This window comes from Indicator indicator, chromosome 11 (genome assembly GCF_027791375.1).
Source record: "Indicator indicator isolate 239-I01 chromosome 11, UM_Iind_1.1, whole genome shotgun sequence".
In the NCBI taxonomy this organism is placed as follows: domain Eukaryota; kingdom Metazoa; phylum Chordata; class Aves; order Piciformes; family Indicatoridae; genus Indicator; species Indicator indicator.
In genome coordinates this window covers 25,774,738-25,788,444 of record NC_072020.1, presented here as the reverse complement: position 1 = coordinate 25,788,444, position 13,707 = coordinate 25,774,738, and the positions used below count along the sequence as shown (strand labels likewise).

Sequence of the window (13,707 nt, the reverse complement as noted above, 5' to 3'; positions counted from 1 at the left end):
TCTAGCCTAGCCTTGACAAACTCCAGGTGCCAGTGGAGATCACGCAGCCCCTGAAGAAGTCTGAACCCCTCTCGCCTCGGGTCGGATCCGACGTCTCTGAGGGGGCTGGCCCCTTTGCCCCGTTGTCCTTCCCGTGGGTAGGGAAGCAGTGGGGTGGCAGCCCGGGCGGCGGTCCCCGAGCGCAAAGGAGTTAACAGGACTTTCTGTCTCTTCCCGCCCGCGCCTCCTCCACCCTACTCATTACCTGCACTTTATTACTGCCGGAGCGGCGGCGCAGGAGAGGTGGAGGGTCGGTGGGGTTTCCTGCGCCGCCCGGGGCTGCTCGCGGTACTGGCGGGGCTCTTCCTGCCCTCTCGTGGGGTCGCGGCGTGCGGGAGTCACGCTCGGCGCAGCCGGGGGAAGGTGTGCGAGCGGTGCGTGCGAGTGCCTGCTAGTGCCTGCCTGCCTGCCTGTGGGTGGGAGCGGGGCTGGGGCGACGCGAGGGAAAGGCGGGCGGGCAGAGCGGGTCCGGGCGCCGCAGCCCGGCAGGGATGCGGTATGGCCGTGGGCTCCGTGAAGATGCCGTCGCCATGTGAGGGCGCGGAACCGGTCCGCAGCTGGAGCCCCGGCGGCGGAACCCACGAGCCGGTGCAGCTGCGGCAGAAGCTGCGGGAGCTGCCGGCGCTGCTGCGGAGCGGGCTGACGCTGCGGAGGAAGAGCGCCGCTGCCGCCAGCCGGGTGAGTGAGCGAGCCAGCGGGCGGCCCGGGACAGTGCTCCCGCCGGGGCCACCTGCCCCCCGCCCGCGGATGGCGGTGCCGGGGGCAGGCGGGGCGACGCCCGCGGCACCCCTGGCCGGGCCGCAGTGGGGGGTTGGCCGCGGGCTCCCGGCGTTGGCCCGCCGCGGGGAACCGCCGGGCAGGCTGGCGGCAGGGAGGAAAGGAGGGCGGGCGGCTCCGCGCCGGGAAACGGCGGGGCGGCACCTCGGCAGCCCGGGGGTGCTCCCGGGCTCGATCCGTGTCCGCCAGTTCTGGTGAAAAAATGCGGTATCAGTAAGGATGAGTGCGCGCCCCACTCCCCATCTCCGGTTCCCTATATGGTTCTTCCCTCCTTTTCCCCTCCATGTGGCAGAACTTGTGTGGGCCAATGCATGCTCTCGTCTGGCAGGAGATGCTGTGCAGGTGTGCTTGGACACTTGTGTAAGCGAGTGTTCATGCAGAGAACTTCAGCGAGCCCCGGAGCACTGGAAACTGGCATGCTTTCTGGGTGTACTCTGTCCCCAGTCTCACCTACCGCCAGAAACTGAGGCCTTGGGGTCAGATGAGTGTCATAGAAATGCATTACCAAATTTCCGTGAGGTTTGCTCATTTTTTTGGAAGTCTGGCAGCACAGCTTTACAGGATGGACAGTGGTCTGGTGAAGTATAGTGTGACACCACCACAGCTGGGAGTCGCAGTGGTGAGAAGCCGCTCATGCCTGTGAAATCTACCATTTGTGACTGGAGTGGTATCACAGGGCTGGGACTGCCATCAGGTCATGGCAAACCTGACTCGTGGGCCAAAACCAGCCTGCAGCCCACTATCTGAGTAGCTGAAATGAAGGGATTTGGCTTACTTACACAAGGTTGGGTTTGTCTGTGTGGGGCATCAAGTGAGCTGCCATGTGGTTTCAGCTCACTGAATGCGTGGGCTGGGAGTTAGTGGGGAGAAGGTGGCATGGCCAGTATTTGTACCCTCATCAGCTCTGCAGTGCTTTACCCATGTAAACAAATGCTTTCTCCACAGAGGGAAGTTGTTGTGAAATATACTAGGGTGTGAATTTAAAAACAAACTTCCTGGGTGCATTCTTTTTCCTTAGAAGATACACATGCAAGGAAGATAAACAGGACTAAGGTTGTATATAAATTCATAATAGAATAGCAATTTATGACTAATAGCTTGATTCAGATTCCTGTTCTAGATTAATTCCTTTACTTAACTGAGTTTAACAGACTAGTAAAGAATAGTATGCATGGCAGTGCCTAATGAGTTTTATTTGGGTGAAATAGTAATCCACTTGACTAGTGTCCATATAGAATCATAGAATGGGTTGGGTTGGAAGGGGCCTTAAAGATCATCAGAGCTGAGGGGATTCAGTTAGTTCTAAATAGCCAAGTTTGCTCTGCCCTAACAGGATGTTTACACCATCTTTCTCCCAGTGTAGATGAGACCTTTTTTGAACTGAGTTTAGTTTGTTCAGCTTTAATAGCATGTTACCAGAGAAAGATGTGGACAGGCTGGAAAGCATCCAGAGAAAGGCCAAGAGAGTGATCAGAGGACTGGAAGACCTGCCTTCTGAGGAAAGACTGAGCGAACTGGGTTTGTTCAGTCTTGAGAAGACTTAGGGAAGACCATATTACCTCATACCACTACATAAAGGCTGCCTACCCGCACAGTGGAGACTCCCTTTTTACAAGGAATAACATGGAAAAGACAAGGGGTAATGAGCACAAGTTACACCTGGGAAGATTCCAATTGGAATCCAGAAGAAATTTTTTTACAGTGAGAAGGGTTAGGCATTGGAATAATCTCCCAAGGGAAGAAGTGGATTTCCTGATACTGGTCAGTTTTAACACTTGTCTTGACAGGGTGCTGGGCTATCTCATTTAAACTAGATAGTCACGTAGAAAGGTTGGACCAGAGGATCATTTGGAACCCTTCCAAACTGGTATTCTGAAGTGTCCAGTGAGGAGGTAAGAAGCAGTGCAGAACCACCTCTGGTGGTGGTGTTTGTTTGTGAGCAGGTCTGAAATACCGTTTTAGCACAAAAAAATTCATGATGCTTTAGGGAGAGGCTGTACAGAGCAGGCTCAGGTTTATCCTCATGGGTATTCTTCATTGCTACTGGAATAATTTAACAAGTCGGTGGTACAACAGTTATTCTGTGATATCTGGAGTGGGCGAGTTAACACCCTGATGAGAAGCCTATGTAGGTGCTGGGTTGTGCAGCTTCTCAAATATGCTCGCTGAAACCTTGGTGCCTTCTTGTGTGATGTATTCCAGGATGAGGCTCTGCCTGTCTGTGCCATGCTGTGGACCAGCAAACACAATAGGACAGATTTAGTGGTGATGCCATTTGTGGCTTCACTTCCCAGTGCCTTTTGGATCATCTTGCAAAGTTTTTCTTGACCCATCTGTTGTGGCAGGGAGAAGACTAGGGGGAGGATGGTGTGCTTGTAAGGCAGTCTGGAGTCAACCCAGCAGATATGGGATCAGTGGGTGATGCTATGTGAAGATACCGTACCAGCAGGACCTCTGTCTGGTGCCTCGGTCAGGTGTGGAGAACAGGATTGCTGTGCTCTGCCATTGCTGGATTTGCAGGAATTCTCCTGCAGCTGGAGATACTCAGCAGCACAGGTACCTTGTGGTTCAGTAGTGACGGTACTGCCACTTTTTCACTTTGGAAACAAAGTGGAACCTGGGGTGTGTGGAGGATCACTCCAGGGAGCAGTCTGGCTTTTTTTTTTTTTTTTTTGTGTGTGTGGTGCCTCATATTGATTCCTGTCCACCTAGTGCACATGCCTTTTCCCTCCCCTGAGATGGAATTTTAAGGACATGACGCTTTTCACATATTTCTCTTTAATATGGAGAGTAGCTTCAACTCTGAAAAAGCCAGTATTTGGAAGAAGGAAGAGATGTGTTAGAATAATAAAATGCAGCATTTTTCTGTACTTGCTCTTTTCAACATGTCAACATTAAAATGTCTTAAGGTTGGAGAAAGGTTGAGTAACACAAACATGAAACAAAGATTCTTTTTTTTCCCCTCACCTCCACAAAATACTTCAAGTTAATCCAAAGTTAATTTTTTGAGGGTATTGTTTGCTTATGAAATCTCCATTTCCCCCTATCCCTTTGAAAATAAATTTAGTCTGATCTTCCTCTCCAGTGACTTTTTCTTTGTGCTTTTTTTGTTTGTTCAAATGCCAAGCTGAGAGTCTTATTTGTCCAGCTGGCTTAATCAGGAATGTTGCTCACTTAGGTGAGCTGTTTTCAAGTAACTGCTGACCAGCTGAAATTCTGGCTTGTTTAATTTCCTAGAAAAAGATTATGACCCCCTGAGCAGGGGGTCTGCCTCTGCTGCTGACTGAGGGAGTGGCTGCAGTGCAGTTTGCTTCCTCATCTATAAAGCAGGGATAATCTGCATGCTTGGGATTATGGATAATGAAATAAAATAAAATTGAAGCGTTAAGGGTACTATAATTGTTTTAAAGATGTACTTCACTGCTTGCTGTTAAAATACGTCCTGTGGTGCAGGGGCAGGAAAGCATTGCATTTTGGAGGGTAGTATACAAAAAATAATACATTAAATACAAATACATTTTTCAAACCAGTATGGGATGGAATATTATTATTTTTTTAAATCTGTTTGGACCTCTCAGGCCCTGGCACTAGGCTATATGAAAACCATGACTGAAGATGGGGTTAACTGAAAATGTAAAAAACCCAACATTTCTTTCTTAGTTTAGTGAACCCCCCCAAAAGGGAAAAAAAATAGATATTTTTGTCTTTCTTTGTGGGGATAGGTCCAATTTTAATACATGTGAAGAATTTAAGAAGTGGAAAAACACCTTGTAGAGTAGCTGAAGTAACCACACTGCTTGCAGGCTTGTGTGCTGTGGAGCCAGGTAAATACCAATGTGCTCCACTGCTTCAGTCATTAAGATAAAACTAACTTCCACTTCCTTAGCTGGGGAAGCCCAGTGCATTTATTTATTTATTTAAACTTCTGAACTTTGAACTGCATGTTGGACTTGTCCCTGATGGTGTTTTCTCTGATAGTTGGTCTTAGGACAGGTGCAGCACAGATGTTGAAGACTGCATTGGGGCTTAGGCTGCAGTCACAAAGTGAGCTGTGAAGTGTGGGTTTTCCTCCTCATCCTCTGGCTCATGCTTCTTTTTTTTTTTTTTTTTTTTTTTTTTTTTCTTTCTGCTGGATAAAACAGCAGAAAATGACCCAGTCTTTTGCTGTGGTATTTATGTGTGTGTCAGAGATTGTGCAGAGGCAGAGGGATCCCTTGTGGTGGAACTGTTCTCCTCTCCCATGGGTTTTCTCAAATCTTTGGAAAGTGGGACCTTTCTGTTTCCCAGTTTGCCTCCTTGAGGTCTGTGCTAAGTGCACATATAATAGGCAAGAGTGTTTTGGTTATGAACTGTCTTTGCTGTTCTTCCTGGTGCTTGTCAAAGATATAGTCTTCTCCTCCCCTTTCTCTTGTTGTTAGTGATGAAATATGGGTCCCTGCATCTGGATGCACCAGGAATACCAGTTGGCAAGGTCCTGTAGGCACATCAGTGCAGTAAGACATCGCTCCGTCATTCCCAAAATCATTTTCATCACACTCAGTTGCACTCTTAACGGAGCTAATGCTGGTGCTGAGCTCCTGCTGAGAGAGCAGGGCAGTGCTCAGAAGGCAGAGTAGCAGTTTATTGCATGTGCACACACACATGCATTTTTAGTGGCCTATTCTGCTTTCTAGGTTCACATTTACATACATGCAAAATACTTTTATAGGGGAGCATGGATGTTACTCTGTCACAGTAGTGGAGCTGGAAAACCTTCTGTATGTCCTGGTGTCAAATGGTATTACTCTGTTATAAAACATCTTGCTGGGCTGTATGAACCTTCACCATGGGACATGCCTTTTTATTTTGCTGGAAGCTGAAGAGCTACCATGACTATTTTTCCTTCTGAGACCCTGTAAAGACTTTGGTGAGGTTCCTAGAGGTTTTTAGCCAGACCTCTCAGTCTGTGTTCACCTTAGCTCTGTTTTGAGTGACAACTTTCCTGTATGCATACATGAGAATGTAAACTGACCTCATGGTTACAGATTGGAAATAAAGCACAGGAGTTAGGACATGGATGCTAAAAGTTTGCATGAGTTCAGAGTGAGGCTGGAGAAGCTCACAGAAGAGAAACATTTGAACATGCATAATCCTCATCAGGCACAGAAGGTTCCTGAGCTGAAAATAGCTGAAGAGTTGGAGCGTATTAGAGATATCTATCATATATTCTGGCACTGGCAGTTGTCATGCTGTTGGAGACAACTCTTCTTTGGCAGGGGAAAATAAAATCAAATTATATGCAATCTGTTTTAATTAAATGAAGTATCCAAACCTCTCAGCCTACATTTTGCTAAATTTTTATTCTTCTCTTGTAAGAAGCTTTCAGTTGCTTATGTCATTTAAGTTACTTTCCTCCAATCAGTCCATCCTATGATAGGGGAAACCATAGTCTTGCTAGATGAGGTTTTGCCAGGACATTAGAAATTCTCTGCTGGAATTGCTCAAAAATCCCAGTTCTTCTTTCTGTGACTATGTTATGGCAGTGGGTAATGGTTACATTTTGATCAAGCCAAGCATACAGATCTGCCTTGTACTTTGGGCATCTTCCCACCAACATCTGACATTTATAGCAGCCCATATCCTTTTTGGCAGCTGCTCATCAGAGCACTGCCTGAGTGATCTTCTATTTCATGCTGCTGACAAATATTCTGTATTTCAGGAACAACGTAATTTCTGTAATAATATCCTAATATTCCTGTTCTCAAAGTCACTTTATCTTCCTAGGTGCCATTCTGTTTACATTTGTTTTGTCAGTGCCTCTGCGTTTGTGCCATCACCACATTTCATTAGCATTTGTATGCTTGTTTGACCAGTGTTATTAATTAGGAGGGAAAAAAAGCAGAACATTTGCTTTCATTTTGGAGTTTCTCCCTCATTAAAAGATGTATGCAGGTGCTGTAGTGGCTGAAATTGGTGCACAGAAATACAGGATTGGCTCAGTGAATCATAAGTTCTACTGTCAGAAGTATGATTGAAGTAGGCTGGTTGATATTGGTGATATTTTGCTTTAAAGCTTGCCAGAGAGGTTCCACTCAGTAACTTAATACTCCCATCACTTTGGCAGCTATTATGTGACTAAAACTAGTCGTGGTAGGTAGTCTTGAATTTTTCCTATTGTAATCAGGCTTATTATGTATTCCTGCTAAACGTATTTGATTAAGATAATTGTCTTTCACAGTATCCTTTAACTTGTCAAGTCTGTGACTGGTGACATGTGAAATGTTGAGTAATGAGTGAGAGAGCTTAGTGGCAGTGACCACAGTAGCTGAGGGGGAATTTCAGTCTCTCTTGTGTTTATTTGCATAATAATTTGTTTCATAGTCAGTGTTCAGTGAATTACTAAATTGAGAATACTTCTTAATTAGCCCACGCATTATGACATCTGAGAAATTATGCCTGGGTTTGATTAACTACAGCTGAAGGAAATGGAAGGCAAACACACTCCTCCTAAGAAGTAACTTAAGTTTTGCAGAATGCCAAGCTGCTTCTCTGCCTGAGGCTGGGGATTAGTCAGGTTGCCAGTTTGATGCCCGCTGCCTGTCTTATGCTGGCACTGGGTGTGAGGCTGGCAACGTCTGGACTGACATCTCGGCTGCTTTCTAGCATCCCTGGGAAGGTCCAGGTGCAGCACTACCAGGTATTGCTGCCAGTACGTGGGGAAGAGGTGCCATCATGTGGCTTGTGTTCATGGAAGGTGTATAAAGTTGACCTTGACCCACTGACACATTAAAAAATGCAGCCACTTGCTCTAAGCTAAGGAACAGGTTCTGTTTTGGCCAGAACGTATCCCAGTCCCTCACTGACCTGCAGTTAGCTGTTATAAAACACAGTCTGGTCTTTAACGCCTTGCCCACACTGTAAATCAAACTCAGGCTGAGAACACTTCAATTTTGCCCGTACTCGATCTTCAAGTGCTGCTTTTTGTCTGTAACACCTTCTCTTCTGGACTTGGAAAGAAAGTATCCATCAACCCTGCAGGTTTTGTGATTCTGTTGAACACGAATCGCGCCACTTTCACTTTTGGTTTTGTGCCTGTTTCCAAGGGCTGTAGCCTCCACGTCCTTAGATGTGGTGGTGCCATGTGTGGCTTGGAAACCTGTGAAAGAAATCTATGCAGGAAATAAGCTCAACCCCACTGGCATTAAAAGGGATATGTTTATTTGCAAAATTTCTGCTGGTGTTACATCTCGATGAAACGCTCTATTTAAATGTGAGCTGTTTGTCCCATTAGTTAACATATTTAAGGGGAAATAAAGCAAATTGACTTTGTGAAATTGTATAATTTAATTTGCTTGGTTGCAAACCTGCATTATTGGTTAATTCGTGCTAGATTTCCCAGCCGCCAGGATGAATGAGTGATGCTGCACTGTACAATTATGGCAAATTCTGTTAAGGTTTGTATTCAGCTGTTGTTACTCGTGTGGCCCCAGTGGTGTGAATTCCATTTGTGACGTGAGGAAATTGCAAAATAAGCTGTACGTTTTCATCAGCATAAAAATGCTGAATATAGATGGCAATAGCTTTAACAGAATCACAGAAACGTTCAGCTTGGAAAAGACCCTCAGGATCACCGAGTCCAACCGATAACCCTACTCTACAAAGTTCACCCCTAAACCATATCACCAAGCACCACATGCAAATGACCTTTAAACACACCCAGGGCTGGTCACTCAACCACCTCCCTGGGCAACTCATTCCAATGCCTGACCACGCTTTCCGTGAAAAAATGTTTCCTAATATCCAGTGTAAACTTATCCAGTCACAGCTTGAGGCTGTTCCCTCTTGTTCTATCACCTGTGAGAATGACCAGCACCAGCCTCTCTGCAATGTCCTTTCAGGTTCTTGTAGACAGCAATGAGGTCTCCCCTCAGTCTCCTCTTTTTCAAACTAACCATCCCCAGCTCCTTCAGTTGCTCTTCATAAGATTTGTTCTCCAGGCCCTTCCCCAGCTTCGTTGCCCTTCTCTGCACTTGCTCCAGCACCTCCACATCTCTCTTGTATTGAGGTGTCCAAAACTGAACACAGTACTTGAGGTGTGATCTCACCAGAGCTGAGTACAAGGGGACAATCCCTTCCCTACTCTGCTGAACACAGCATTTCTGATACAAGCCAGGATGCCATTGGCTTTCTTGGCCACCTGGGCACACTGCTTGCTCATATTCAGTTGCTTGTCCATTAGAAGCCCCAGGTCCCTTTCTGCCAGACGGCTTTCCAGCCACACTTCCCCAAGCCTGTAGTGTTGTTGTGACCCAAGTACATTTGGCCTTGTTGAAGCTCATCCCATTAACACTGACCCATTGATCCAATCTATCCAAGTCCCTCTGCATAGCCTCCCTACCCTCATGCAGATCAACACTCCCACCTAACTTGGTGTCATCTGTGACCTTACTGATGGCACACTCTACGTCTTCATCAAGGCCATCAATAAAGATGTTAAAGAGAAGTGGTCCCATCACTGAGCTCTGAGGAACACCACTTGTGACTGTGTGAGAACTACTCAAAACCCTAGATAGGTCTCATCATGGTTCTGTGCCTGATTGCTGAGCACCCAGATGCTGTAGGTTTGGTCACACAGTTGTATCCTTGGATTCTGAATCACCTTCTGTTTCGGGTTCGTATTACTGCTTCTAAAAACAGCCTTAGTGTTGGTTGGAGCTCAGTATAGCGCTGTAGGATTGAAAATAAAACAGGTCACCTTTTAACTTCTAACAGAGCAAGAGTGCACTGTTCTTCTGTATTCCCCCAGTGCTGGTGTAGCTGAGCCACCCACACATTGGTCTGCTCTTTGTGTACAAACTCCTAATCCCTTTCTTCCCCCCAGATCAGGCTACCTTGCAGATCTCATAGGATTCATATGCATGGCTCCATTTCAGTGGAATATTTATGTTGATTTTTAATATCTGCTGTATAAACTTTATCCAAGGCACATTTTGATTTAAATATTTTTCATTATATCTGTGTTTTTGGCAAAAGTTGACGGCTAAAATGAAGTCATTTGATGGAAGCAGGATCTGTATATTTTCAAAGTTCCTGGATTAAAAGGCAGTAGTTATTCATAATTGTCACTGTCTTTTATCTCAGTTAATTTATGGTTTGGCATGGGTTAGTCTAACCTTACAAAATGATCTATTTGTGGCTATTGTATTAAGCCAGGGTCATTTAGTAATGTTTAAATCCTACAGTATACAGTATTCTCTGATTATCTCCTTTTTCAAAAGATACTTTCCTGGAGAGGGCACAGCAGGCTAACTGATTAAAAGTCAATATACTTTTTATTGTGCAGAAAGAAAATATTCTGGTGATTGAGGGGTGAAAAACGCAAACCATTCACTTTATGTAAGTACCAACAGAGCTTTATTCATAGCATCAATAAGGATTTTTTGTCTTCAGTTTTAGAACTGAATTAACTCATTAAAGCTTAAAATGCCGGATGATTTCTTGTTTGCCTTTTTAAAAAAGATTGATTGTGAGGAATGAAACTTCTTCTTTTTTTCCTTGATTTGTTGCCTTTGTTTCATAAACCTCATACTTAAGTCTTTAAATGTCTGAGACATACATGGGCTATATTAGTCAGTGCAGTAAGGAAGGAAATAGCTCAGAGCCTTTCTTACTGCTTAATTATGGGGTGCATTTTATCTGTGTGCTTTATTGTGATCTACAGGTAGCTTCTATCGTGGCTGGTCTGTCATAGAATGCTGTAGGTTGGAAGGGGTCTTCGTGATAATCTATTCCAACCTCACCACCATGGGCAGGGATGTCTCTCAACTAGACTTGGCTGCTCAAGGCCTCATCCAACCTGACCTTTAATACCCCTAGGGAGGAGGCATCCACAACCTCCCTGGGCAGCCTATTCCAGAGTCTCAACCACCCTTATACTGAAGAACTTTTTCCTAAGATGCAGTCTAAACCTTCCTAAGATGCAGTCTAAACCTGCTGTCCCTCAGCTTAAAACCATTCCCTGTTTCCCTATTGCTATACATCCTTATGAAAAGTCCCTCTGCAGCCTTCCTGTAGGATCCCTTCAGGTACTGGAAGGCAGCTAAAAGGTCCTAGATATGTATGAACATCTCTGCAGGTTGTGTGTCAGCATCTTCTGTGGGACTGTGGAAGAAGCAGATCTAAGCAAGGGGCAGTGGCTGCTTTCAGGTTGGTGCTGAGGAGCAGTGAATCAGATGAAGTACTGCATTTTGGAGTAAAGAAACCTAAACCCCCCCACCAAGAAAACTCCAACATAAAACTGAGCTCCAGACCAATTGTGAGCATCAAGAATTTATGATGTGGCTTGGGGGGAGGGACAGGGAGGGAGAACAGGTGTTTGGATTTTTGTTTGTTTATTTTTAAAGATAATAAACAAGTAATTGTGGCTTTCTGGTGAAGCTCTGTCCAAGAGAGTTAGATCTAGTGATCCTAGAACATGTTGTAATTTTAGATGGATGTGGTAATCATTTGCTGTCGTAGACTGCTACTGCATGCTGTTAAGCAGATGCTCCATTTCATCCCATGGGTGGATGCACTTCAGTGATGCATAAACTGATTTTTAAAATATGGAAAGAAGGGGAGAAAAATAATGCATACACATGGTTAGCTCTGAAAGTCACAAAGCTATTGTTTACTACGTGGTTGAAGGGGTGAGCTAAAAGAATCCCTTAGATCTGGTCTGGGTCCCAGCTCGGGTACAATCCAGTGCTTTGTTGCAGTTTGTCTTTTCTGCAGCGCCTGAAGCCTCTTGGCAGAGAAAGCAAATCCGGGGGTGTGGGCTGCGAGTATGCTGCTGAATTTATGTTGCAGGATGAACCAAAACGTGTGGTGTTTGTTAAGGAAGGATCAAATCATGGAAGATGCAAGTCCTGAAGGAGCAAAAGCAAAGTCTAGCAGTTAGCTGCCAAAGAGGAAAGGTGAGGATGCAATGTATCCCAGGCTTTAAGTGTGTTTTGGCTTAAGAAGGATAAACTGTAACATCTGTTCATGCCAGCACTGATTAGTGCATAGGAATTCTTTAGTCTTCCTCAGCATTTTGTGAAAAAAGTCAGTTAAGAAACAAACTATAGTAATCCTCCCAGATTTAATTGTTATAAACACTTTTGAAAATGTAACTGGAATTTAACTTCTGTTCACAAAGGAAGGTCCAAAAATGGAACTTTGATACTTAAAAAACTTATACCGTCCATACTATCTTAAAGCTATACTCTGTCAGCTCCAAGAGTGTTTGCAAATGATTGAAAGACCTGTTCTCTTTATTTCTCAGTGTCCACCTGTATGAAAGAGATTGATAAAACTGATCAGGCTGTTTAGAACATAGTCTCTCATAAATAGAGCCTTTTGTGATTGTCTTTGACAGCAATTGCTGAAACAAAAATACATAAAATGTAAGAATAATAATGGCAGTTAAATGAATACCTCTTTATTTATGTTTTTATTATTGTGTTGAAGGATACAAAGAGGAACATTCAGCAGCTATTTAATTTCTTGTTTTATCTCATTAAACAGACAGCCCCGAAACAAATGAGTTTCAGATTAGTTTTACCAAAGCTATTTATCTAATTATGGCTTTCACTGCGCTGCAATGGATGGCTGCAAATCAATAGGTCTCTTAGGTTGCCAGGACATGCTGGTGAGTGTCCAACCTGAATAGGAGGAGTGATGTCTCTTGTGGTTTTTTTTTTCCATTGAGATGTCTGTTCATACACTGTATGCATAGACTGAGAGTTTATTTGAAACCCTGCTTAAAAATCCCCATTTTTGAGTCAATCATTCTGCAATTCAATGTGACAATTAATATTTCCATTATACTGGTGGACTTTTCATTAAAAAACAAACCAGTTATTTCAGAGGAAGCTGGAATAGATAGAAACCATGTTGTAGTGGGTCAAAATGATGGCTCATCTAGTCCTATCTCTGTAAATTTTAAGGTTAATCTAACGAGTAGCATTTTTAGCCACAAATATAAAGTTTCTTGTGTTTTCGAGAGTGTGTGGGCAAATGTTGCATAGTCTGCCTTCCACACTGAAACCACACACACACACACAAATAGCCAGAGATGCCTTCCACTCTGATGCTTGGGGGGTGGTGGTGGTGTTAACCATTCCAATTACAGCTTTCCATGTTATGCATCTACAGATCCAGCCTTTTGCTAAGTCTGGCTAGTATTTTATCTTCAGATTTATCTTGGAACCTGCATTTACAGAGCTTATGTGTGGGGTTTGGTGATACTGACTTCACAGGGGAAGGAAAAAAGAAAATTTCTTTTATTCTGTTGTAATGAAAGCCTTTCTTTTTAATCACTTGTGACTGTCCTCCACCTTTAATTTCAGTGACCCTTTTATTGCTCCTATGAGGCAGGGAACTTCCCACTCCTGAACAGTTAGCTTTTATATATATATTCTTAACATTAAAAAAAAAAAAACAAACAAGCAATCTTAGGCTCTCTAGATTACTCTTTCCATGCTGTAATCATTTTTGTTACCTTGTTTTGAACTCTGTCTGGTTCTGCAGTGCCCCTTTGAACTTGTGGTGGCTTGTGCTGAATGTAATATTCCAGATGAGACTGCTCTGGTGATTTATATACAAATCATGCAATTCCCCTCTCTCATCACACAGGCTTTTCATCTGAACAATTTGCTATCTTTTTAGAGTTCCTGGTGGCAGAGATTAGCTCTTCATTGAAATGCCTTCACGACCATTCAGGTTGCTTTCTTTACATTAATACAGTTAATTTTAAACCATGTAAGTTGTCAGCATTTTTTTTCCTTCCATGGGCATCACTTTGCATTTTATGTGGATAAACCATAATTTAATATGGAATTGGCCACTCACTTACCTTGAGTAGATCCATCTGAAGTTGTTTATAGACTT

The 13,707-nt window shown here is 44.1% G+C and overlaps 1 protein-coding gene across 2 annotated transcripts in view; it reads left to right on the top strand.

Moving 5' to 3' along the window:
- Positions 1 to 537: 537 nt before the first annotated feature.
- The window catches only part of RAPGEF5 (Rap guanine nucleotide exchange factor 5), a 165,393-nt gene continuing 152,223 nt past the window's right edge, over positions 538 to 13,707 (top strand). For both annotated transcript variants that reach the window (XM_054385178.1, XM_054385179.1), the window contains exon 1: positions 538 to 717. In XM_054385178.1, the coding sequence (XP_054241153.1) occupies positions 538 to 717 (180 nt within the window). The remainder of the gene's footprint in view (positions 718 to 13,707) is intronic.